The sequence below is a fragment of the Amblyraja radiata genome, chromosome 2, assembly GCF_010909765.2.
Source record: "Amblyraja radiata isolate CabotCenter1 chromosome 2, sAmbRad1.1.pri, whole genome shotgun sequence".
NCBI classification, from domain to species: Eukaryota; Metazoa; Chordata; class Chondrichthyes; order Rajiformes; family Rajidae; genus Amblyraja; species Amblyraja radiata.
Genome location: NC_045957.1, coordinates 2,415,001 through 2,439,945, shown reverse-complemented (window position 1 = coordinate 2,439,945; position 24,945 = coordinate 2,415,001). Strand labels below are relative to the sequence as shown.

The following is a 24,945-nucleotide window of genomic DNA, read 5'->3' as shown; positions in this document are numbered from 1 at the left end:
GTTTAGTGGCCACTCCAACATCTTTGCCCATCGTATAGAGACTATCTCCCACCTGCGCCAGTCCGGCACTCCTCCTTCAATGACCCCAATGATGCAGCGTCTGCAGACTCCTGGGTACAGCTTTCTAGCCATTCACCACTCTGCCGGAAGATATTCTGGTGTACCTCACTCTTCACCTTCTAACCATGTTCTCTTGTCTGTGGAAGCAGGGTCAAGGGTTTGAGGTTAAAGCAGAGGGAGCGGGTCGGAGGTGACTGTGCGGAATAAGGGTGAAGGGTCAGAGGTTACTGTGTGGAGAGACGGTGAAGGGTCCGAGGTGACTGTGGAGAGAGGGTGAAGGGTCAGAGGTGACGAGAGAGGGTGAAGGGTCAGAGGTGACAGTGTGGAGAGGGTGAAGGGTCAGAGGTGACTGCGGAATGAGGGTGAAGGGTCAGGGGTGACTGCGGAGGGAGGGTGAAAGGTGAGTGGTTTCTAGAGCTCCCTTGCCTGCGCTGTACAAGGTGGGCATTGAGGATGTGTACTGAGCCGGTGGGATGATGTGGGGAGTGTTGGTGGGCTGTACCACCCTGTATGGCGACCAGACCTGTCTCTGCCATTCTGCCCCTCGGTCTGTGCTGGTAGATGGTTGTGTCTGACCCTGGTACCCAACAGTTAAGCCGTTGGGGAGAGGTGCAGTAGGGAATGCTGGTGGGGTGGACTGTACCCATGTATGATGACCAGCCTCTCTGCCATTCTGCCCCTCTGTCTGTGCAGGATAACAACTCCTGATCCCCAGCAGTGGTCTGGCCAGCCTCCTGCTTGACCAGCTGGTTCTCAACATGTTTTTGTTTCCGCAGATATTCCAGAAATCCCCGAGAGTATTAAATTCTGCAAGTCTCTGGAAATCGCTGACTTCAGTGGGAACCCTCTCTCCAGGTACAGTGAACTGTTTGCAAATGTATGGGAAAAATCTGAAGAAGGGTGTCGACCTGGAACAGTCGCCCATTCCTTCTCTCCCGAGATGCTGCCTGTCCCGCTGAGTTACTCCAGCATTTTTTGTCTATCTCTGATTAAAACCAGCATCTACAGTTCCTTCCTAGACGTGCTTGCAAACCAAACCACCCCCAGGCTCACTGACCCACTGACATACCACCCCCACCAACACTCCACCACACCGAATCCCCCCCATCCAGGCTGGAGGGCATTACCCCCTGATCCCCCAGGCTGGATTATGGCCCTTGACACCCACTTAACCAATCCCACCCCCTCCCAGACTGGACACTGACCCCCAGACTGGACACCGACCCCCCAGTGGGAACCCTCACTTCAGCTACAGAGAACTGCTCACCAACCAAAGTGCCGCTGACACTGAGCCACTGACACCTGTCCCACCCGCCAACACTTCATAACCTCCTCTTTCATCTCATTGCAGTGGGCAGGCAGTAAGGACACTAGAAGTGGGAGATCAGGGAGACTTCCAGTGTAGCTGGTGACCACAGGTGTGGGAGGTGCGTCCAGCTGCAGCTCCTGGCTGGAGTTACAGCTGGATGTATTCAGGATCACCAGGATGTGAGAGTGTGACAGGAGTTATGGTGAGGTTGTCACAGCTCAGATGCAGCGACAAAGTGGGCGGATTACCACCGTGGGAGGGGGTAGACAGAGGCAGGAATCCCCCTGGCTCTCCTCAAATACACAGATATCCTTTTGGATTCTGTTGGGGGTGATGAGGGTCAGGAGAGAACAGCAACAGCAATCATGTCTACATCACGGTCGGGTAGGGTGCAGTCACACACGGCTAGGGAGACAGGATACTTGATAGTAAGGGGACAGACAGGACATTCTGTGGCAGCAAACAGGACTCTGTGATGGTGTGTTGCCTCCCTGATGCCAGGGTGCAGGATATCTCGCAGCGGCTGCACAATCTCAAGTTAGAGGGTGTCAGAGAAACTTGGTACAGGTACAATAACAACATTTAAAAGACGTTCGGACAGGTACATGGATAGGAAAGGTTGAGAGGGATATGGGTCAAATGTGAGCAATTGGAACTGGTTTAGGTGGGTCAGCATGGAGGAGTTGGGACGAAGGGCCTGTTTCTGAGCGGTACTATATGTTTGGGTAAAGGTCGAAGGTGACTGGGCAGAGGGGGGGGTGAAGGGTTGGAGGTGACTGGACAAGGAAGGTGAAGGGTCAGAGGTGACTGGGCAGAATGAGGGTGAAGGGTCGGTGACTGGGTAGAGGGAGGGTCAAGGGTGACTGGGCAGAATGAGGGTGATGGGGCGAAGGTGACTGGACAAGGAGGGTGAAGGGTCGAAGGTGACTGGGCAGAGGGAGGGTGAAGGGTCGGAGATGACTGGGCAGAAAGGTTGAAGGGTCGAAGGTGACTGGACAAGGAGGGTGAAGGGTCGAAGGTGACTGGACAAGGAGGGTGAAGGGTCGGAGGTGACTGGGCAGAGGGAGGGTTGGTGATCTCTATATGGCTCACAATGTTTCTCCTGTAGGCTGCCTGATGGATTCACACAGTTACGGATCCTGGCTCATCTCTCCCTCAATGATGTCTCGCTGCAATTTCTGCCGAACGACATTGGCAAGTAAGTGAGCTGCTTCCATTCGCCGGCACGTGCACACGTCAAGAGCAACGTGGCTGACAGTGACGAGGTGATGGCTCCATTTGGACAGGGCTATTGTGTCAGGGCACTGAGAACCAGCACAGGGCCACTGGTCGCGACATCATGTCACAAATGTGTATGACATGAGTGAGACCACACACAGTATTGTGTGCAGTTCTGCTCACTGAGTTATAGGAAGGATGTCATTAACCTGGGAAGTATGCAGAAAAGATTCATCATTCCACCCAGGACAGGAGGGTTGAGTTACAAACAGAAATGGTGGTGGAGCAATAGAGTTACTGCCGTACAGAGCCGGAGACCCGGGTACAATCCCGACTACAGGCGCTGTCTGGACCAAGTTTGTACCTTTTCCCCATGACCAGCGTGGGTTTTCTCCGAGATCTTCGGTTTCCTCCCACACTCCAAAGACCTGCAGGTTTGTAGGCTATTTGGCTTGGTGTCAGTGTAAATTGTCCCTAGTGTGTGTAGGTTAGTATTAGTGTGTGGGGATCACTGGTTGGTGCAGACTCGGTGGGCCGAAGGGTCTGACTGCTCTGTATCTCTAAACTAAAAAACGAAACGAAACTGGATGGGCTGAGACGTTTTTGTCTGGAGTGCAGGAGGCTGAGGAATGACCTTATAGAAATATATAAAATCATGAGGCGTATGGATAAGGTGAACAGTCAGAATCCTTACTCCAGTGTAGGGGGGTTCAAAACTCGAGACCATAGGCTTGCGTTGAGAGGGGAAATATTTCAAGGGGAACTGAGTGGCAACTTTTTTACACAGAGGGTGGGGGGTACATAGAATGAGCTGTCAGAGCAAGCTGTAGAGGTTAGTTTAGTTTATTGTCAAGTGTCCCTAGGAACAGTGAAAAGTGTTTTTGTCGTGGGCTATCACAGCGGAAAGGCTATAAGTGATTACAATCAAGTCGTCACAGTGTTCAGGTACAGGATAAAGGCAATAACGTTTGGTCTAAGATAAAGACTCGTAAAGTCAGATTAAAGGTAGACCTCAGTCTCCAATGAAGTAGATGGTAGATCAGGACCTCTCCCTAGTTGACAATAGGATGGTTCAGTTGCCTGATAAAGCTGGGAAGAAACTGCCCCTGAACCTGGAGGTGAGCGCTTTCACACTTCTGTACCTCTAGCCTGATGGGAGAGGAGAAAAGCGGGAGTGTCAATAATAATGTTTCCAAGACATTTGGACAGTACGTGGATACGTTTAAACCAGTGATTCACAAACTTTTTGAGCTCACTGAACACAGGTATAATAATGTTACACTCGTTAGACTTTGCATCTCCTGCCAGGCTCCCCCCCATCTCCAGACTCCCCCCCCCCCCCCCACCAATCTCCAGAACCCCCCATCTCCACGCTCCTCCCCCTTCAGACCCCCCCCATCTCCAGACTCCCCCCATCTCCAGACTCCCCCCATCTCCAGACTCCCCCACCCCCATCTCCAGACTCCCCCCCCCACCAATCTCCAGAACCCCCCATCTCCACGCTCCTCCCCCTTCAGACCCCCCCCCCCCCCCATCTCCAGACTCCCCCCATCTCCAGACTCCCCCCATCTTCAGACTCCCCCCCCCCCCATCTTCAAACTCCCCCCCCCCCCATCTCCAGCCACTCCCCCATCTCCAGACACTTCCCCATCTCCAGACTCCCCCCCCCCATCTCCAGACTCCCCCCCACCTCATCTCCAGACTCCCCCCACCCCATCTCCAGACCCCCCCATCTCCAGGCTCCTCCCCCTTCTGACCCCCCCCCATCTCCAGACTCACCCCCCATCTCCAGACTCCCCCCCCCCCCCCCCCATCTCCATGCTCCCCCCCCCCCCCCTCCCATCTCCAGGCTCCTCCCCCATGTTTTGTGGCCGGGCAACTGGACGAGCCATTGGTCGGAGCGGTGGTGCGGACAATCGTGGCCTCCAATGGGAGGCCGAGGCGCTCCCGTCTCCGCGCAGCTGCCCGCACGGCCAATGGGAGGCGGCGCCCCTGCAGCCACGCACTGATTGCAGGAGAGAGACCGGCTGCTGTCAGTGGCAGGGGAGAGAGTGGGGGGGGAGACAGAAACCGACAGTGTTGTCAGTGAGGGGGGGGGGTGGGAGAGAGTGATGGGGGGGAGAGAGTGTGAGGGGGGTAGTGGGTACAGAGGGTACGAGGGCGCGGGTGTAGAGGGTACAGGGGCGCGGGTGTAGAGGATACAGAGGGGTGTAGAGGGTACGGGGGTGTAGAGGGTACGGGGGGTGTAGAGGGTACGGGGGGTGTAGAGGGTACGGGGGGTGTAGAGGGTACGGGGGGTGTAGAGGTACGGGGGGGTGTAGAGGGTACAGGGGAGTGTAGAGGGTACGGGGGGTGTAGAGGGTACGGGGGGTGTAGAGGGTACAGGGGGGTGTAGAGTGTACAGGGGGTGTAGAGGGTACAGGGGGGTGTAGAGGGTACAGGGGGGTGTAGAGGGTACGGGGGGTGTAGAGGGTACAGGGGGGTGTAGAGGGTACAGGGGGTGTAGAGGGTACAGGGGTGTAGAGGGTACAGGGGGGTGTAGAGGGTACAGGGGGGTGTAGAGGGTACAGGGAGGTGTAGAGGGTACAGGGCAGGGGTGTAGAGGGTAAAGGGCAGGGGTGGTAGAGGGTACAGGGGGGTGTAGAGGGTATGGGGGTGTAGAGGGTATAGGGGGGTGTAGAGGGTACAGGGGCAGGGGTGTAGAGGGTACAGGGGGTGTAGAGGGTATGGGGGTGTAGAGGGTATGGGGGTGTAGAGGGTACAGGGGGGTGTAGAGGGTACAGGGGGGTGTAGAGGGTACAGGGGGTTTAGAGGGTACAGGGGGGTGTAGAGGGTACAGGGGTATGTAGAGGGTACGGGGGGTGTAGAGGGTACAGGGGGGTGTAGAGGGTACAGGGGCAGGGGTGTAGAGGGTACATGGGGATGTAGAGGGTACAGGGGGGTGTAGAGGGTACGGGGGTATAGAGGGTACAGGGGGGAGTAGAGGGTACAGGGGGGTGTAGAGGGTACAGGGGGGTGTAGACGGTACGGACGGGGTGCGGGTGTAAACCCTACAGGGGGGGGTGTAGAGGGTACAGGGGGGTGTAGAGGGTACAGGGGGGTGTAGAGGGTACAGGGGTGTGTAGATGGTACAGGGGGGTGTAGAGGGTACAGGGGGGTATAGAGGGTACAGGGGCGGGGGTGTAGAGGGTACAGGGGTGTGTAGATGGTACAGGGGGGTGTAGAGGGTACAGGGGGGTGTAGAGGGTACAGGGGGGTGTAGAGGGTACAGGGGGGTGTAGAGGGTACAGGGGGGGTGTAGAGGGTACAGGGGGGTGTAGAGGGTACATGGGGGTGTAGAGGGTACAGAGGGGTGTAGAGGGTACAGGGGGGTGTAGAGGGTACAGGGGGGGTGTAGAGGGTACAGGGGTGTGTAGAGGGTACAGGGGGGTGTAGAGGGTACAGGGGGGGTGTAGAGGGTACAGGGGGGTGTAGAGGGTACAGGGGGGTATAGAGGGTACAGAGGGGTGTAGAGGGTACAGGGGGGTGTAGAGGCTACAGGGGGGTGTAGAGGGTACAGAGGGGTGTAGAGGGTACAGGGGGGTATAGAGGGTACAGGGGGGTGTAGAGGGTACAGGGGGTGTAGAGGGTACAGAGGGGTGTAGAGGGTACAGGGGGGTGTAGAGGGTACAGGGGGGTGTAGAGGGTACAGGGGGGTGTAGAGGGTACAGGGGCAGGGGTGTAGAGGGTACAGGGGCAGGGGTGTAGAGGGTACAGGGGGGTGTAGAGGGTATGGGGGTGTAGAGGGTATAGGGGGGTGTAGAGGGTACAGGGGCAGGGGTGTAGAGGGTACAGGGGAGTGTAGAGGGTACGGGGGGTGTAGAGGGTACGGGGGGGTGTAGAGGGTACAGGGGGGTGTAGAGGGTACGGGGGGTGTAGAGGGTACGGGGGGGTAGAGGGTACAGGGGGGTGTAGAGGGTACAGGGGTGTAGAGGGTACAGGGGGTGTAGAGGGTACAGGGGGGTGTAGAGAGTACGGGGGTGTAAGAGGGTACAGGGGGGTGTAGAGGGTACAGGGGTGTAGAGGGTACAGGGGGGGTAGAGGGTACAGGGGGGTGTAGAGGGTACAGGGGGTGTAGAGGGTACAGGGGGGTGTAGAGGGTACAGGGGCAGGGGTGTAGAGGGTACAGGGGCAGGGTGTAGAGGGTACAGGGGGGGTGTAGAGGGTATGGGGGTGTAGAGGGTATAGGGGGGTGTAGAGGGTACAGGGGCAGGGGTGTAGAGGGTACAGGGGGGCTGTAGAGGGTATGGGGGTGTAGCGGGTATGGGGTGTAGAGGGTACAGGGGGGTGTGTAGACGGTACAGGGGGGTTGTAGAGGGTACAGGGGGTTTAGAGGGTACAGGGGGGTGTAGAGGGTACAGGGGTATGTAGAGGGTACGGGGGGTGTCGAGGGTACCAGGGGGGGTGTAGAGGGTACAGGGGCAGGGGGTGTAGAGGGTACATGGGATGTAGAGGGTACAGGGGGGTGTAGAGGGTACGGGGGTATAGAGGGTACAGGGGGGTGTAGAGGGTACAGGGGGGTGTAGAGGGTACAGGGGGGTGTAGAGGGTACGGACGGGGTGCGGGTGTAAACCCTACAGGGGGGGGTTGTAGAGGGTACAGGGGGGTGTAGAGGGTACAGGGGGGTGTAGAGGGTACAGGGGTGTGTAGATGGTACAGGGGGGTGTAGAGGGTACAGGGGGGTATAGAGGGTACAGGGGCGGGGGTGTAGAGGGTACAGGGGTGTGTAGAGGGTACAGGGGGGTGTAGAGAGTACGGGGGGTGTAGAGGGTACAGGGGGGTGTAGAGGGTACAGGGGGTGTAGAGGGTACAGGGGGGTGTAGAGGGTACAGGGGGGTGTAGAGGGTACAGGGGGGTGTAGAGGGTACAGGGGGGTGTAGAGGGTACAGGGGGGTGTAGAGGGTACAGGGGGGGTGTAGAGGGTACAGGGGTGTGTAGAGGGTACAGGGGGGTGTAGAGGGTACAGGGGGGGTGTAGAGGGTACAGGGGGGTTGTAGAGGGTACAGGGGGTATAGAGGGTACAGAGGGGTGTAGAGGGTACAGGGGGGTGTAGAGGGTACAGGGGGGTGTAGAGGGTACAGGGGGGTGTAGAGGGTACAGGGGGGTGTAGAGGGTACAGGGGGGGTGTAGAGGGTACAGGGGGGGGATAGAGGGTACAGGGGGTGTAGAGGGTACAGGGGGGTGTAGAGGGTACAGAGGGGTGTAGAGGGTACAGGGGGGTATAGAGGGTACAGGGGGGTGTAGAGGGTACAGGGGGGTGTAGAGGGTACAGGGGAGTATAGAGGGTACAGGGGGGTGTAGAGGGTACAGGGGGGTGTAGAGGGTACGGGGGGTGTAGAGGGTACGGACGGGGCGCGGGTGTAAACCCTACAGGGGGGGGTGTAGAGGGTACAGGAGGATGTAGACCCTACAGGGGGGGCGGACAGACGTTACTCCGTGGCCACCGTGTTTTACTTGCCGGATCATCCTGTGCCCAGGATTCCTGGTCCAACCTTTGACTCTGGCTTTGAGTTGCTGCTGTGTTTCCATCCCTGCTCCTGGGACTGGATCCATGATCCGAGGACAGGATCCCTGATCATAAGTGATCAGGCCATTCGGCCCATCGTCTACTCTGCCATTCAATCATGGCTGATCTATCCCTCCTAACCCCATACTCCTGCCGTCTCCCCATAATCCCTGACACCCCACCTGTGATTGGGTCCCTGATGCTGACGCCTGGATCCCTGTTCCTTGATACTCTATCACTGGAAACAGACCTTATGTGATTTTTAAAAAATTGTGGCACACACAGAATGCCTTTGGGGCAACCTCTGTGCCGATGCACACCGTTTGGGAACTACTGGTTGAGAGGGATATGGTCCAAATGCAGGGAAATGGCTCTTGCTTAGCTGTGTGTCTTGGTTGGTATGAATGAGTTTGGCCAAAATGCTGTATGGCCCTCTAATATTCCAAACATGGCCTCATCAGTGTACTATCTAATTGTCCTGTTGCAAGTTTTCAATCCTCGCCACTCTCACTCCTTTTACAGTTTATCGAACCTGGTTACCCTGGAACTCCGTGAGAACCTCCTGAAGACACTGCCAACGTGAGTAGCACAATATTCTGTTGCCAGGACTCGGCAGGCAGGCCAGGACCTGGAGCACAGGAGTCTCGGGGTGATCTTACAGAGCTGTATAAAACCATGAGGGGAATAGACAGGGTGAATGCACATAGTTGTTTCCAGTCTTTTACCCAGCGTAGGGGAACCAAGGACCAGAGGACGTACAGTGCCCTCCATAATGTTTGGGGCAAAGACCCATCATTTGTTTATTTGTGTCTGTACTCCACAATTTGAAATTTGTAATAGAAAAAATCGCATGTGGTTAAAGTGCGCATTGTCAGATTTTATTAAAGGCCATTTTTATACATTTTGGTTTCACCATGTAGAAATTACAGCTATGTTTATACATAGTCCTCACAGCTGATGACAGAAGAATTCTCTCTACGATAAAGAAAAATCCCCAAACACCTGTCCGACAGATCAGAAACACTCTTCAGGTGGGGATTTGTCAATGACCACTGTCTGCAGAAGACATCATGAACAGAAATACAGAGGCTACACTGCAAGATGCAAACCACTGGTTAGCCGCAAAAATAGGATGGCCAGGTTACAGTTTGCCAAGAAGTACTTAAAAGGGCAACTACAGTTCTGGAAAAAGGTTTTGTGGACAGATGAGATGAAGATTAACATATCAGAGTGATGGCAAGAGCAAAGTATGGAGGAGAGAAGATACTGCCAAAGATCTAAAGCATAGCACCTCATCTGAAACACGGTGGTGAGGGTGTTATGGCCTGGGCATGTATGGCTGCTGAAGGTAATGGCTCACTTATCTTCATTGATAATACAACTGCTGATGTTAGTAGCATGATGAATTCTGAAGTGTATAGACACATCCTATCTGCTCAAGTTCAAACAAATGCCTCAAAACTCATTGGCCGGCGGTTCATTCTACAGCAAGACAATGATCCCAAACATACTGCTGAAGCAACAAAGGAGTTTTTCATCATTCGATTTGAACCCAATTGAGCATGCCTTTTATATGCTGAAGAGAAAACTGAATGGAACTAGCCCCCAAAACAAGCATAAGCTAAAGATGCCTGCAATATAGACCTGGCAGAGCATCACCAGAGAAGACACCCAGCAACTGGTGATGTCCATGAAACGCAGACTTCAAGCAGTCATTGCATGCAAAGGATATGCAACAAAATACTAAACATGACTACTTTCATTCACATGACATTGCTGTGTCCCAAACATTATGGTGCCCTGAACTGGGGGGCTATGTATAAACACTGCTGTAATTTCTATTGTGGAGTACAGAGGCAAATAAATAAATGATGGATCTTTGTCCAAAACATTAATTTTCCCCCCCTTCTCCCCCTCCCCAGATTTTACCCCATACACACAGGGTGGCAATTTACATCAGCCAATTCACCTCCCAACCCTTGTGCCTTTGAGATTGTAGTTAGGCTGTTGTTCAGCTCCAGTTGTTGGACAAATGGAGGTCAGCCCCTTGGCCAGAGGAGAGCTACAGTCCCACTCCCCACTATTTACCCGTACTTCTGTACTTCCTTGTTCAAAGTCTGCCTCCACATTTCCCACCCTGTAAGGGGATGTGTTCCACTGACTAGTCCCTTGCTGCCCGCAGATGCGATTCCTCATGTCTCCTGTGAATTGAATTGGCTTTAAGTCTGTCTCCTCTGGTGTTCCAGGAACAGTTTTATCATCTCTGTACGGGCAGCTTATTGCATAGGTCTGTGTACATGTGTGTTATACCTCACCACCACCTTTGCTCTGCGGGCACAACAGCTTCTATCCCTGTAATATTAGCTCCCTGAAGCCATTCCTTTCAACGTTCCTTCCACCAATGTTAGCCCAGGTCTGTGGTTCAATGGCACTTTATCATCACCTCGACCGAAGTACAATGAAGTATTTTGTTTGCGTACTGTTCAGTGACAATCTAAGGCATAATCTTCAGTGGCAACCTTAGGCATAATCATGCTAAGTACAAGAGTGTAAGACAGTGGACCACAATCAATCAGTACACAAGAGAACCATCCTGTATCCTTCAAATGTAAACATTTGAAAACATGTCACAGTCTTAGCTTGGCCATAAAGGCCAGTTGTCCTGGCGGCGGCAATGGGTCAGTTACACGGGTCAGCCTAATCCAGGTGACGATCTGACCCCTCTTCCTGTCAGCAAGTCCTGACCCCTGATTGATATTTGTCTCCCCCTCTGTGGCTCTGACCCCTGTCTCCATGCCTGTAGGTCTTCTCCCTGCATGTCTGCCCTGGCCTGCCCCAGTCTCTCTCTCTCTCTCTCCCTTTCTCTCCCCCTCTCTCTCGCTCTCTCTCTCTCTCCCTCTCTCTCTCCCCCTCTCTCCCTCTCTCTCTCTCCCCTCTCTCTCCCTCTCCCTCCCTCCCTCCCTCCTCTCTCCCTCCCTCCCACCCTCCCTCTCTCCCTCCCTCACTCCCTCCCTCTCACCCGCCCTCCATCCCTCCCTCCCTCCCTCCCTCCCTCCCTCCCTCCCTCCCTCCCTCCCTCTCTCCCTCCCTCCCTCCATCCCTCCCTCTCTTCCTCGCTCTCTCCCTCTCTCCCTCCTTCTCTCTCTCCCTCTCTCCCTCTTTCTCTCTCTCTGCCTCCCTCCCTCTCTCCCTCCCTCCCCCCTCTCTCTCCCTCTCTCCCTCCCTCTCTCTCCTACTCTCTCTCTCCCTCTCCTCTCCCTCCTTCCCCCTCTTCCTCCCTCTCTCCCTCCTCTCTCTCTGGGTCTATGCCATCTCCAGGCCAGTGAGGCCTGCCCTGTCTCGGGGCTGGGGGACAGTCCTTGCCTGTAGAGTTTGTTGGTCCTGGTGCTACTGTCTGCTGGGATCCTGCACTGGTAATGGTTGATGTTCTCTCCGCAGGTCGCTGTCGTTCCTGGTGAAGTTGGAAGAGTTGGACCTGGGCAGCAATGAACTTGAAGTCCTGGTAATGAGTCTGTTTACACATTTGACCCCTCAGTCTGCATCAGGTCACAAACACTGCCTGCAGTCCGCAGTAAGCAGAAATAACCCAGAGTGCTGGAAGCACTGCATGTCAGGCAACAACTGTGGACAGAGGATTGTGGAGAAATGTTTTGGGTGGAAGACCCTTTGTCATGCAGGCTGAGCGTTTCCAGCTGGTTTTGTTTTTATTTTTGATTTGCAGTTATTTAATTGTCAAACCTTCTGCCGCATCTATTGTGATTCTGATGCTTGTTTGAGGATCCAGCTGAAGAAGAATCGGGCAGAAAGATAGACACAAAACGCTGGAGTAACTCAGTGGGACAGGCAGCATCTCAGGTTAGAGGAATGGCTGTCGATTTGGGTTCATCTGACCTAGATGACTCGGGCAACCTGAGTGGATGGACAAGTGTGGAGTAACATGGCTAAATGTGTTGCTAGAATCACAGAAAGGCCAAGTGCTGGAGGAACTCAGCTGGTGACGCAGCATCTGTGGAGGGAATCGACAGAGAACATTCAGACTGATGGAGTATGGGGCAGGAAGATTGGAAAAGAGGTGGAGAGGGACAAAAGCTGACAAATTATAGGAGAATGTAGATGAGGAGGGTGATTGGCAGATGTGTGGAGTAAGTGACAGGCTAGAGGTGAAAGGGTGACCAAAGGGTGCCAGATGAGGAGAGAAGAGCAGGTGCGATGTGAAGCTGGAGGGGGGGATATGGGTGATGAGCGCACTGCGGAGATGAAAGGAGCAGGGTGACTGTGGTGGTGGGGGAAATGAGAGGGGTGCAGGGGAAAGAGATTGTATTGGGGAATGTTATTTGAAATTGAAGAATTCAATGTTCTCACCGTTGGGCTGTTAGCCTCCCAAGCGGAATGTGAGGCGCTTCTCCAACAGTCGCGTGTTTACTGTCGCTGACACCAGATGTGCAGGTGCAGCCAGTCTTTCACAAGCCAAACACTGCATGGCCCTGTCTACAGGAGGCTTGGAGTGAACGAGCAGGAATAGGTGCTGTACAGTGACTGCAGGTCCTACTGTTTCCTCCCACTGATGTGCAATGGGACCTGCATGGATAAAATTATTATATAACAAACCCACGGCTAGAATATTAACTAATAATATACTATCTACGAAATTCCAATTATCAAGGGGCAATAGACAAGGATGTTCATTATCACCGCTGTTATTTGCTCTGGTAATTGAACCTTTAGCTGAAAAAATCAGAACACACCCGGATATTTACGGTTATAATACAAAATATTCAAATAACATAATATCTTTATATGCAGACGATGTACTACTGTATATCACAAAACCCCAAATCAGTATACCAAACATATTAAATCTAATTGAGGACTTTGGATCTTTCTCAGGATACAAAATAAACTGGAACAAAAGTGAAATTATGTAGATAAAACCGAAAGACTCAACACATCTCTTGAAATTCCCCTTTAAAATAGCCACAGAAAAATTCAAATATTTGGGAATTGAAATCACTAGAAACTATCACGCTATGTTTAATGCCAATTATAGTCCCTTACTTAAGAAACTAAATAATCTAATCAGATTCTGGAAAACGCTCCCGATGTCTTTAATAGGTCGAATAAATGCTATAAAAATGATCTTTTTACCACAAATCCTATATTTATTTCAATCAATACCTATATATCTTCCAAAAAAGTTTATCAAAAAACTACTCAGACATTACAAATTTTATATGGGATTACAAATCCCACAGAATACAAAGAGCACACTTTAGTAATCCAAAAGAGATGGGTGGTCTAGCGCTCCCTAACTTTATGTACTATAATTGGGCAGTAAATATTAAAAATATGATTCACCTGCTGGACAACTCTGCCCAGCAGGTGGATTGGATTGTAATGGAGAGAGAGGACTGCTCTCCGTGTAATACAGGAGCGACTCTCCTCTCACCAATGAATCTGAATAACAAAAATTACAATAAAAATCCAATGATACATAGCACAATTAGAACTTGGAAACAAATAAAACAGAATCTAAAATTAAGAAATCTATCTCTTTTAATGCCAATAGTCAATAATCCGTCGTTTAAACCTTCAATTATAGATAAATCATTTACACAATGGGAAAGAATGGGAATCAAAACGCTCGGAGACTTGTATGAATTAGGAAAATTATTATCATTTCAACAATTACAACTGAAATATAATTTGAAAAATAATCAATATTTTAAATATCTTCAAATCCGTGACTATCTGAAAAAATACACAAAAGAGTATCATAACATGCCCCCAGACTTATTGGATGAAGCCATGAAGACAAAGGCTGAATCAGCAAATCTAATATCATACTTATATAACATTATTTTAAATATAGAAATACCTACAACCGATGGTATTAGAAGAGACGGAACAAGAACTAGCTATAAAAATTTCAAAAGAGAGCTGGGATAAACACTCACTATATGTGCATAAATGCTCGATCAACGTACGACATACTCTAATTCAATTCAAAACATTACATAGACTATATTATTCAAAAACTAAATTAAATAAACTTTTCCCCAATGTCTCACCCACTTGTGATAAATGTCAGTCACAAGAAGCTACCATAGTGCACTCTTGTTTTCTGTATAAAAATCCAAAAATTCTGGAATGAAATATTTGAAATCTTCACAAAATTAATTAAAATAAAACTTGTACCAAAAGCAGAATGGATCATTTTTGGAATATCGGAAGGTAACCCCGAACTAAACGTGTTTCAAAAGAACGTACTTAATTACGGGCTAATAATGGGAAAAAAGCTTATACTCAAATTCTGGAAAAACGCTCCAATACCAACAATAAAAATGTGGATTTCAAACATGTTCGAAACATTACACCTGGAAGAGATGAGACTCCTCCTAGCAGGCAAAGCAGACCACTTCCAAAAGACGTGGTCTGCATTTATGGAACTATTACAAGCATAAGGCGCAATAGTAATTTAAAAAATAAATGGTACCAGGATCTGGTAACGGGGGGTAAAAAAAAAAAACGGTTGGTATATCCTTTTTTGCGGAGTTTTGTGTTATAATAGAGCGATTGTTTCTTTTTTTCTTTTCTTTCTCGGGTCTATTTCCTTTCTTTACTTCCTTCTCTAACTTCTTCCCTAAGGGGCATTCTTTTCCCAACATTTTCCTGCACCTTCACGACTCTTGCTCACTTCTTTTATTTCTACCTTTTTTAAAGCTCGAAAAACGAAGTGGTACAACAAATGTAATAATATATATGTGATGTGTATTATTGTAATTTACTGTACTTCTAATAAAAATAAATAAAAAAAAGAAAAAGAAAAAAAAGAAAAGATGAAAATAGCGGTACATTTGGATAGCAGTAACAGGATCGGTCCGAGTCAGCATGAATTTATGAAGGGGAAATCCTGACTAATCTTCTGGAATTTTTTGAGGAAATGGACAAGGCCAGTGGATGTAGTGTATCTGGACTTTCAGAAAGCCTTTGATAAGGTCCCTCATAAGAGATTAGTGGGCAAAATTAGAGCACATTGGGGGTAGGGTACTGACGGATAGAAAATTAGTTGGCAGACAGGAAACAAAGAGTAGGGATTAACGGGTCCCTTTCCGACTGGCAGGCAGTGACTAGTGGGGTACCGCAAGGCTCGATGCTGGGACCGCAGCTATTTACAATATATATTAATGATTTAGATGAAGGTATTAAAAGTAACATTAGCAACGTTGCAGATGACACAAAGCTGGGTGGCAATGTGAACTGTGAGGAGGATGCTATGAGGATGCAGGGTGACTTGGACAGGTTGGGTGAGTGGTAAGATGCAGTTATGTGGATAAATGTGAGATTATCCACTTTGGTAGCAAAAGCAGGAAGGCAGATTATTATCTGAATCAAGAGCGGAACTCGCTGTCAAAACATGGAGGGGATCGGGGGACACAGTCTTTTGTCCGCCACGCACGCACGCACGCACGCACGCGACTTCGGAGGCTCAATCCAGCTCAACTGTGCCTGTCTCACCGGGTTAACTACAGCCCTGTCTGGACAGATGGGACACCAGCACTGCTTAGCCACGCTGGGCCATATTTCCTGCAAGTCCAGGAAGGCTGTAGGCTCACCTGGCGGGGCAGGCAGAGTTGTGCTGGATTTTGCGCTGTTTCTCTGCGCTAGCCCCTCTGATTCCCGACCAAAGATCCTCTAGAGGGAGGGGCACTCGGAGACCCGGCCAGGATCGATCCTGGCTGCGGATGGGGCGCAGGTCTGAGCCACGTCTCCCTCCTCCAATCTCCGCACTCTGCCCTCAGTCCCACCCCCCCCCCCCCACTCCTCCCTCCTCCAATCATCGCGCTTAATCATGTCCCGCCCCCATTGCCTGCTGACTGACGTGTCCCCTCTGGCCCCTCCGGGTTTTCCATCCCTGATCTGAATGGTATCAAGTTGGGAATGGGGAAGTACAATGGGATCTGGGGGTCCTTGTTCACCAGTCACTGAAAGTAAGCATGCAGGTACAGCAGGCAGTGAAGAAAGCGAATGGCATGTTGGCCTTCATAACAAGAGGAGTTGAGTATAGGGGCAAAGAGGTCCTTCTGCAGTTGTACAGGGCCCAAGTGAAACCATACATAGAGATTGTGTGAAGTTTTGGTCTCCAAATTTGAGGAAGGACATTCTTGCTATTGAGGGAGTGCAGTGTAGGTTCACAAGATTAATTCCTGGGATGGCAGGGCTGTCATATGCTAATAGAGTGGAGCGGCTGGGATTGCATCCACTGGAATTTAGAAGGATGAGAGGATATCTTATTGAAACATATAAGATTATTAAAGGATTGGACACGCTAGAGGTAGGAAACATGTTCTCGATGTTGTGGGAGTCCACAGTTTAATGTGCCATTTAGAACAGAGATGAGGTAAAACTTTCGTCCAGAGAGTTGTGTATCTGTGGAATTCCCTGTGGAGGCCAATTCTCTGGATACTTTCAAGAGAGAGTTAGATAGAGCTCTTAAAGATAGCGGAGTCATGGGATATGGGGAGAAGGCAGTAACGGGGTACTGATTGTGGATGATCAGCCTTGATCACATTGAATGGCGGTGCTGGCACGAATGGCCGAATGGCCTACTCCTGCAACTCTTGTCTATTGTCTATTGACGTACCGTTAGAAAGGAGATTAGGAAGAATTTCTTTAGTCAGAGGATTGCCAGAGAATCTAGAATTCATTGTCAGGGAAGGCAGTGGAAACCAAGACAATTGATATTTTTTAGGCTGAGAGTGACAGATTCTTGATTAGTATGGGCATCGGGGGTTATGTGGAAAATGCAGGAGAATGGGGTTGTGGGATAGATAGATCAATAATGATTAAAGTGTAAGAAGGAACTGCAGATGCTGGTTAAACCGAAGATAGACACAAAAAGCTGGGGTATGGTTCACTTGCACCTCCTCCAACCTCATCTACCGTATCCGTTGTTCAAGGTGTGGACTCTGATACGTCGGTGAGACCAAACGCAGACTTGGAGATGGTTTCACGGAACACCTTTGCTTAGGCCGTGTGAACCAATCATTCCTACACAGACCTTTCTGTCGCAGGTCTCCTCCATTGAGTGAAGCTAAACGCAAATTGGAGGAACAGCATCTCATATTTCGCTTGGGCAGCTTACAGCAAAGATCCTATAGCAAGCAAGATAGACCATTTCTTCTAAATGCAATGGGTTGACGTGTAGTACGCAACGGAGCGGAACGTGTGCCTTTTTTTCATCCATTTCAGTAACCCAACTCGCAGTGTAATCAACGTTGCGGGGGACAGTTTATGTTAATAAACTATAATTCTGAAAATGAGGAGAAGATTTTTCCCAAATAACTTTTATTTTTATGAGGATGTTCCGTAACCGGCTTCCGTCTCCGCACTAGTATCCTATGGGATCTTTGGTGCGGAGACAGAAGCCGGTTACGGAAATGGGGCCTTAAATTACCCATGAATCTGCCCATGACCGTACTACGTCTTTTTCGTCGTGATCTATCTTGCTTGCTATAGGATCTTTGGCTTACAGTCCAATGGTACGAATATTGATTTCTCTCACTGCAGGTAGCCCCGGCATTCCCTCACTCTCTATCCCTCCCCCACCCAAGTTGCACCAGCTTCTCATTTTCACCCTACAAACAGCCAACAATGGCCTGTTTCCTTTATCATCGTTACTTTTTTTCATATCTTTCATTCATTGTTCTTTATCTCCACTCATCATCGTCTATTTCTCTCGTTTCCCTTATCCCTAACTAGTCTGAAGAAGGGTCTCGACCTGAAACGTCACCCATTCCTTCTCTCTCAATGTCCCACTGAGTTACTCCAGCTTTGTGTGTATATCTTTGATCAATAATGATTGAATGGCATCGTAAAATTGATGGGCCGAATGCCCTAATTTTGCTCCTGTAACTAATGAATAGAGCTCTTAAAGATAGCGGAGTCATGGGATATGGGGAGAAGGCAGTAACGGGGTACTGATTGTGGATGATCAGCCTTGATCACATTGAATCGTGGTGTAGCCCTTTAGGGCTGAATGGCCTACTTATTCCTGTTTTCTAATTTTCTATCACTGGAATATCCCGTATGACTTTCAGTGGAAGCAACTTTGGGAGCTTTTCCCCAAGAGCCGTGTTTATATTTGGACAGGTTGGTGGACTTCTGTTCTCTGAGTCTGACAGTGACAATTTGTGCATTTGTTTTGCAGCCGGACACACTGGGAGCCCTGCCGAACCTCCGGGAACTGTGGCTGGACAGGAACCAGCTGACTGCACTGCCACCGGTATGAACACACAAAGACACAGGAGCCTGGGGTCTCGTAGACTGGGGGGGGGCAGCTTCAGTGTTGTACAGGCCGTTAAACTGCCACATCCACCAGCAACACAGCAGTGAAAGTCTCACCTGCTGCTGCTTTACAACCATTAACATAACGCATAAAAATACAGGAATCAGTAATACTGGGTATCCAGACCGTTGTAGTGCAAGCCAAAGTCAGTAGTGCATCCTAAACTAAGTCACAACAGTTGACACAGCTGAGGTGGGGTCTTGGTTAGTGATGTGAATGGTGGTTCAAGACCCTGATGGGTGCTGGCAAGAAGCTTCACTTGAACCTGGAGCTCATGTTTTCAGGCTTCTGTACCTTCTTCCTGATGGTAGCAGTGAGATGAGAACGTGACCAGGATGGTGTGGGTCTTTGATATTTATCATAGAACATTACAGTACAGGAGCAGGCCCTTCGGCTCACAATATTTGTGCCAAACATGATGCCACGTTATACTGATCTCATCCGCCTCCATATCTCATGCTCTATATCCCTCTATTCCTTGTACTTCCATGTGCCTATCGACAAGCCTCTTCAACACTACTGGCATATCTGCCTCCAACGCCACCCCACGCACTGTTCCAGCCCCCATCACTCTGTGTAAAAAAAAAATAGTTCCGCACATCATTACATTTATCCTTCTTCCCCTTATAGTTATGCCCTCTAGTGCTGGGGAAACGGGTCTGACTGTCTACCCTATCTATGCCTCTTATGATTTTATCAGGGTTCCCCCAACGTTCCAGGGAAAACTATCCAAGTCTGTCCAACCTGTCCCTGTAGCTGAAACCCTCTAATCCTGGTATTAGGTATCATTCTGGTAAACCTCTGCACCATCTCCAAAGCCTCTGTGTCCTTCCTGTAATGAGACAACTAGAAGTGCACATAATACTCCATATACGGCCAAACTGAAGATGCAGAATGACCTCTTTATACTCAGTGCCTCGACCAAGGAACTCAAGTATACCATACACCTTCTTAAACACTCTTATGATGTTGCTTTCAGAAAGCTATGGACCCCAAGAAACCTCTGTCAGTGCTGTTAAGGGTCTTGTCAATAACTGTATACTTTCCACATATTTAACTTCTCAAAGTGCAACACCGCACACTTGCAATTAGATTGGGAAAATAAAGGGCTGTGGGAGAGAGCGGGGCGTTGGGATTATTGTGGGATTGTAATAGGGCTGTGGGGAGAGAGGAGTAGTGGAATTAGTGTGGGATTGATACAGGGTTGTGGGAGAGAGTGGGCAGTGTGGGATTGATACAGGGTTGTGGGAGAGAGGGGCAGTGGGGTTACTTTGGTTGTGTGACGTGGGTTGTGCTCTTTGTTCCAGGAGCTGGGGAACTTGAAGCGCCTGGTCTGTCTCGACGTTTCGGAAAACAAGCTGGAGACACTCCCTGACGAGATTAGTGGGCTGGTGGCACTGACGGACCTGCTTCTGTCCAAGAACCCTCTGGAATCGGTGCCTGATGGCATCGGTAAGTGCAGTACCTGGCCAGCTTACACCCGAGGGGGTTGGCTGGGAGGGTTCCTTATCGTCTGGGCACAGGTCTTTCGGAGGGGTTGAGAATGGGGCCCTGAGCGATGTCCTGCCCTGTGGACCTCTCCCTGCGTGGAACATCCATCGTCTGGCAGATGAGTAGAGGGCTGGCTTTGGCCCACTCGCCTGGCCCACGGTGCTCGGCAGACTCTGCTTGAGGTCTCTGCCATCTGGCTGCCTCTCCCCATTGCATTGGATCACTTGGACAGTAAGGACAAGTAGTCAGGCTGCTGTTCATCGGCTACACTCAACACCAACATCTCCTCCAAACAGCAAACTCAAGAGCTGGCACTCTGCCCATCGCTGTGTAATTGGATCCTTGACTTCCTCAGCAGCTGAGCACTCTCAGCAGGAACCAGTCCTTCAACACTGCCCAACACCAATGTACCTCAGTAACACAGTGTCATAAAGCATGGAAATGGGTCCTTCATCAGTTCATAGGTGATAGGAGCACAATTAGGCCATTCGGCCAATCAAGTTACTCCGCCATTCACTCATGGCTGATCTATCTCTCCCTCTTAGCCGCATTCTCCTGCCCTCTGTCCATAAGCCCTGAGATCCGCACCCTTGCCCAGATTGGGGAATCGAGGACCAGAGGACATATGTTTAAGGTGAAGGGGAAAAGATTTAATAGTAATCTGAGGGGTAACCTTTTCACACAAAGGGTGGTGGGTGTATGGAACAAGCTGCCAGAGGAGGTAGTTGAAACTGGGACTATCCCAACCTTTAAGAAACAGTTAGACAGGTACATGGATAGGACAAGGGGTCACAGTTTAAGGATAAGGGGGAAATCTTTTAGGACCGAGATGAGAATTTTTTTTTTCACACAGTGGTGAATCTCTGGAATTCTCTGCCACAGAAGGTAGTTGAGGCCAGTTCATTGGCTATATTTAAGAGGGAGTTAGATGTGGCCCTTGTGGCTAAAGGTATCGGGGGTATGGAGAGAAGGCAGGTACAGGATACTGAGTTGGATGATCAGCCATGATCATATTGAATGGCGGTGCAGGCTCGAAGAGCCGAATGGCCTACTCCTGCACCTAATTTCTATGTTTCTATGACAGGTTTGGAGGGAAATGGGCAGGCGGGACAAGTGTAGCGGGGACATGTTTGCCGGTGTGACCAAATTGGGAGACTAATCAAGAATCTATCTATGCCATAAAAATATCTATTGATGGCCTCCACAACCTTCTGTGGCATTGAATTCCACAGATTCACTATCCTGAGACTAATGAAATTCCTCCTCATCTCCTTCCTGAAGGAACATCCTTTAATTCTGAGGCTATGACCTCTAGTCCCAGACTCTCCCACTAGTGGAAACATCTTCTCCACATCCACTCTGTCCAAGCCTTTCATTAATCGGTAAGTTTTAATGAGGTACCCCCCTCACCCTTCTAAACTCCAGCGAGTAGAGGTCCAGTGCTATCAAACGCTCATCATGTGTCAACCCACTCATTCCTGGGATCATTCCCGTAAACCTCCTCTGGACCCTCTCCAGTGCCAGCACATCCTTCCTCAGATATGGGGCCCAAAATTGCTCACAATATTCCATATTGCAATATTCCATAACCTGTCCAAGTCCTTCTGAAGAGTCCCTACTTTCTCTACACAACCTGCCCCTCCACCTAGCCGTATAATTTAGCCACAAAGCCTTCAATCCCCTCATCCAAATTATTAATATACAACGTGAAGAGCAGCAGCCCCAGCACCGGCCCCTGCGGAACTCCGCTAGTTACTGGCAGCCAACCAGAAAAAGCCCCCTTTATTTAGGTATGTTGCAAAGCCTACCTGAAGCGTCTTTGAAAATCTGCCGCTGCGGGTGTGCGCGATTTTGGCGCCGTTTAGAGGGGGCGGGTTTAAAACGCGATTTTCTCTAGGCTGTTCAAATCGAAGATGTTCAGCCTAGTTAATTATTAACGAAAAATCGCTGGAAGACCCGTCGCAAAAGCTATTATTAGGTTTAAAGGCCTTGAATAATAGTTATAGTAGTTTAAAAATCAATCTCTAAACCCGCGACCGCCAGCAACCGCAGGGTCTCATAAAGCAAACCACAGAAGGTAGGTTGTATATTTTTACATTAAAAAGGGCTTCTAAAGATCCCTTTATACAAAGTTTAATATTGCGAGTAGCTCATTTTGGGCCCATTATATCGCGCAGTATTTTTCTGGGCATTTGGGGCACAAATCTACCGCAATGTGAACGTTCTAAACCAGCGCGTTCCACAGGGACCCACTGGAAAGCTGATTTAAATGGGCATTTATTTACAGCAATTGAACACTGAATTCCTTCCATTTGGCCTATAAATTAATGTAAATGAGATTTAAAAATCATGTTTTATTGTGAATTATTTGTGAATATTATTTGGACATTTAGGCTATTTAAAAATGTTAATCATTTATTAAGAAATGGATAGATGTTTAGATCTAGTAATTGAAGTCTGAAATTAGCTGCAATTAGGTAACTAACTAATTATATGCTTTAATTTCAGGTCATCCAAGTAAGATTATTTTATATTTGTTTCAGAATGCTTCAATCTATGATAACTGAAATTTCATTCAGTTCTCTTAATTTTTAAGAAAGTTATGGGCTTTTGACTGTTCACGATCACAACTTTTTTGTTATGTCCATAGAAAATCAATAGGGAACAAGATGCTCATTTCCGAGTATGAAAATGGCCATAACTTTTTAAATACTTGAGATATGAAAGTGAATTAGGTGTCAAATTAAACTTATTTTTATGCTTTATCTGATGGGATAAATTACAGACTTGATTTTTAAAATCTCAAAATTTTGTAACATTGCTACTTTATTGGCACTCTGCCTTTTGCCATCCAGCCAACCTGATATCCATACTAGTATCTACCTTTTGATACCATGGGCTCTCATCTTAGCATCTTCTACGGCCCAACTTGCCCAGGCCAACCAACATGCCCCAGCTAAACTAGTCTCATCTGCCTGCTTTTGGCCCATATCCCTCTAAGCCTATCCAATCCATGTACAAGTCCAAATGTTTCTTAAACTTTGCAATCTTACCTGCTTCAACTACCTCCTCCGGCAGCTCGTTCCATACACCCACCGCCCTTTGTGTAAAAAAGTTACCACTCAAGTTCCCATTAAATCTTTCCCCAATTATAAAGCGGTTCTCGATTTCCCCTACCCTGGGCAAAGATCTGCATTTACCTGATCTATGCCTTTCATGATTTTGTCCACCTGTAAGATCACCCTTCATCCTCCTGCGCTCCAACGATTAGAATTAGAATTAGAATTAGAATTACCTTTATTGTCATTAAAGCCCTGCTCAACCTCTCCTGATAGCTCAGTTCCTTGAATCCTGGAAACAACCTGGTAAATCTTCTCTGAACCCTTTCAAGCTTGACAACACCTTCCGGTTAACATGGTGAGGCGACTTTGGTGTTGTACTATTTTGCTTACCTAGTTTAGTTTAGAGATACAGTATGGAAACAGCCCCTTTGGCCCACCAAGTCCGCACCGACCAGCGATCTCTGCACATTAACACGATCCTACACACTTGAGTGACAATTTGACATTGACACCAGGCCAATTAACCTACAAACCTACACTTGGAGTGTGGGAGAAAACCCACGCAGTCCCAGGGAGAATGTACAAACTGTGTACGGGCAAGCATCGGTGGTCAGGGTCATACCCGGATCTCTGGCGCTGTAAGGCAGTAGCTCTACAACTACGCCACTGTGCCACAATGGTATTATGCTCATTAGTTTATTGTACATGAACCTGTCTGTTGCTGTGTTTACGGGCCTATTAAACAACAGCGTTATTTTTGTCGTCCGATTTCGGGTTCACATGATGATGAAACATCCGTTCTCTTGCCTTTTGCAGGCCAGCTGAAGCAGTTGTCCATCTTGAAGGTGGATCAGAACCGGCTGACGCGACTGACAGAGGCGGTGGGGGAGTGCACTCATATGACAGAGCTGATCCTCACCGAGAACCTGCTAATGGTGAGTGCCGCATCCTCAGTGGGGGAGTGGGGTACTGGGGGAGTGGGGTACTGGGGGAGTGGGGGATTGGGGAACTGGGGGAGTGGGGTACTGGGGGAGTGGGGTACTGAGGGAGTGGGGTACTGAGGGAGTGGGGTACTGGGGGAGTGGGGTACTGAGGGAGTGGGGTACTGAGGGAGTGGGGTACTGAGGGAGTGGGGTACTGAGGGAGTGGGGTACTGGGGGAGTGGGGTACTGAGGGAGTGGGGTACTGAGGGAGTGGGGTACTGAGGGAGTGGGGGACTGGGGGAGTGGGGTACTGAGGGAGTGGGGTACTGAGGGAGTGGGGTACTGAGGGAGTGGGGTACTGGGGGAGTGGGTTACTGGGGGAGTGGGGTACTGAGGGAGTGGGGTACTGAGGGAGTGGGGTACTGAGGGAGTGGGGTACTGGGGGAGTGGGGAACTGGGGGAGTGGGGTACTGGGGGAGTGGGGTACTGAGGGAGGGGCTGTACTGAGGAGGGTGATACTGAGGGAGAGACCGCAGAATCCATTTCCTCAGCAATTCCCTGGTTTACTCATCCTTTCCCACCCAAACCACCCCCTCCCCAGGAACATTCCCCTCCAACCGCAGGAGATGCAACACCTATCATAGTCATAGAGTGATACAGTGTGGAAACAGGCCCTTCGGCCCAACTCGCCCACCCCGGCCAACATGTCCCAGCCACACTATTCCCACCTGCCTGCGCTTGGTCCATATCCCTCCAAACCTATCCTATCCATGTACCTGTCTAACTGTTTCTTAAATTATGGGATAGTCCCAGCCTCTACTACCTCCTCTGGCAGCTTGTTCCACACACCCACCACCCTTTGTGTGAAAAAGTTACCCCTCGAATTCCTATTAAATCATTTCCCCTTCACCTTGAACCTATGTCCTCTGGTCCTCGATTCCCCCTGCTCTGGGCAAGAGACTCTGTGCATCTACCTGATCTATTCCTCATGA

At 49.7% G+C, this 24,945-nt stretch overlaps 1 protein-coding gene across 4 annotated transcripts in view; it reads left to right on the top strand.

Moving 5' to 3' along the window:
* scrib (scribble planar cell polarity protein) overlaps window positions 1–24,945 on the top strand; it is a 151,958-nt gene that overhangs the window by 30,980 nt on the left and 96,033 nt on the right. For all 4 annotated transcript variants that reach the window (XM_033040594.1, XM_033040586.1, XM_033040567.1 and 1 more), the window contains exons 3-9: window positions 837–915; window positions 2,478–2,567; window positions 8,655–8,711; window positions 11,571–11,634; window positions 18,340–18,414; window positions 19,785–19,929; window positions 23,847–23,965. In XM_033040594.1, coding sequence (XP_032896485.1) covers window positions 837–915; window positions 2,478–2,567; window positions 8,655–8,711; window positions 11,571–11,634; window positions 18,340–18,414; window positions 19,785–19,929; window positions 23,847–23,965 — 629 coding nt within the window. The remainder of the gene's footprint in view (window positions 1–836; window positions 916–2,477; window positions 2,568–8,654; window positions 8,712–11,570; window positions 11,635–18,339; window positions 18,415–19,784; window positions 19,930–23,846; window positions 23,966–24,945) is intronic.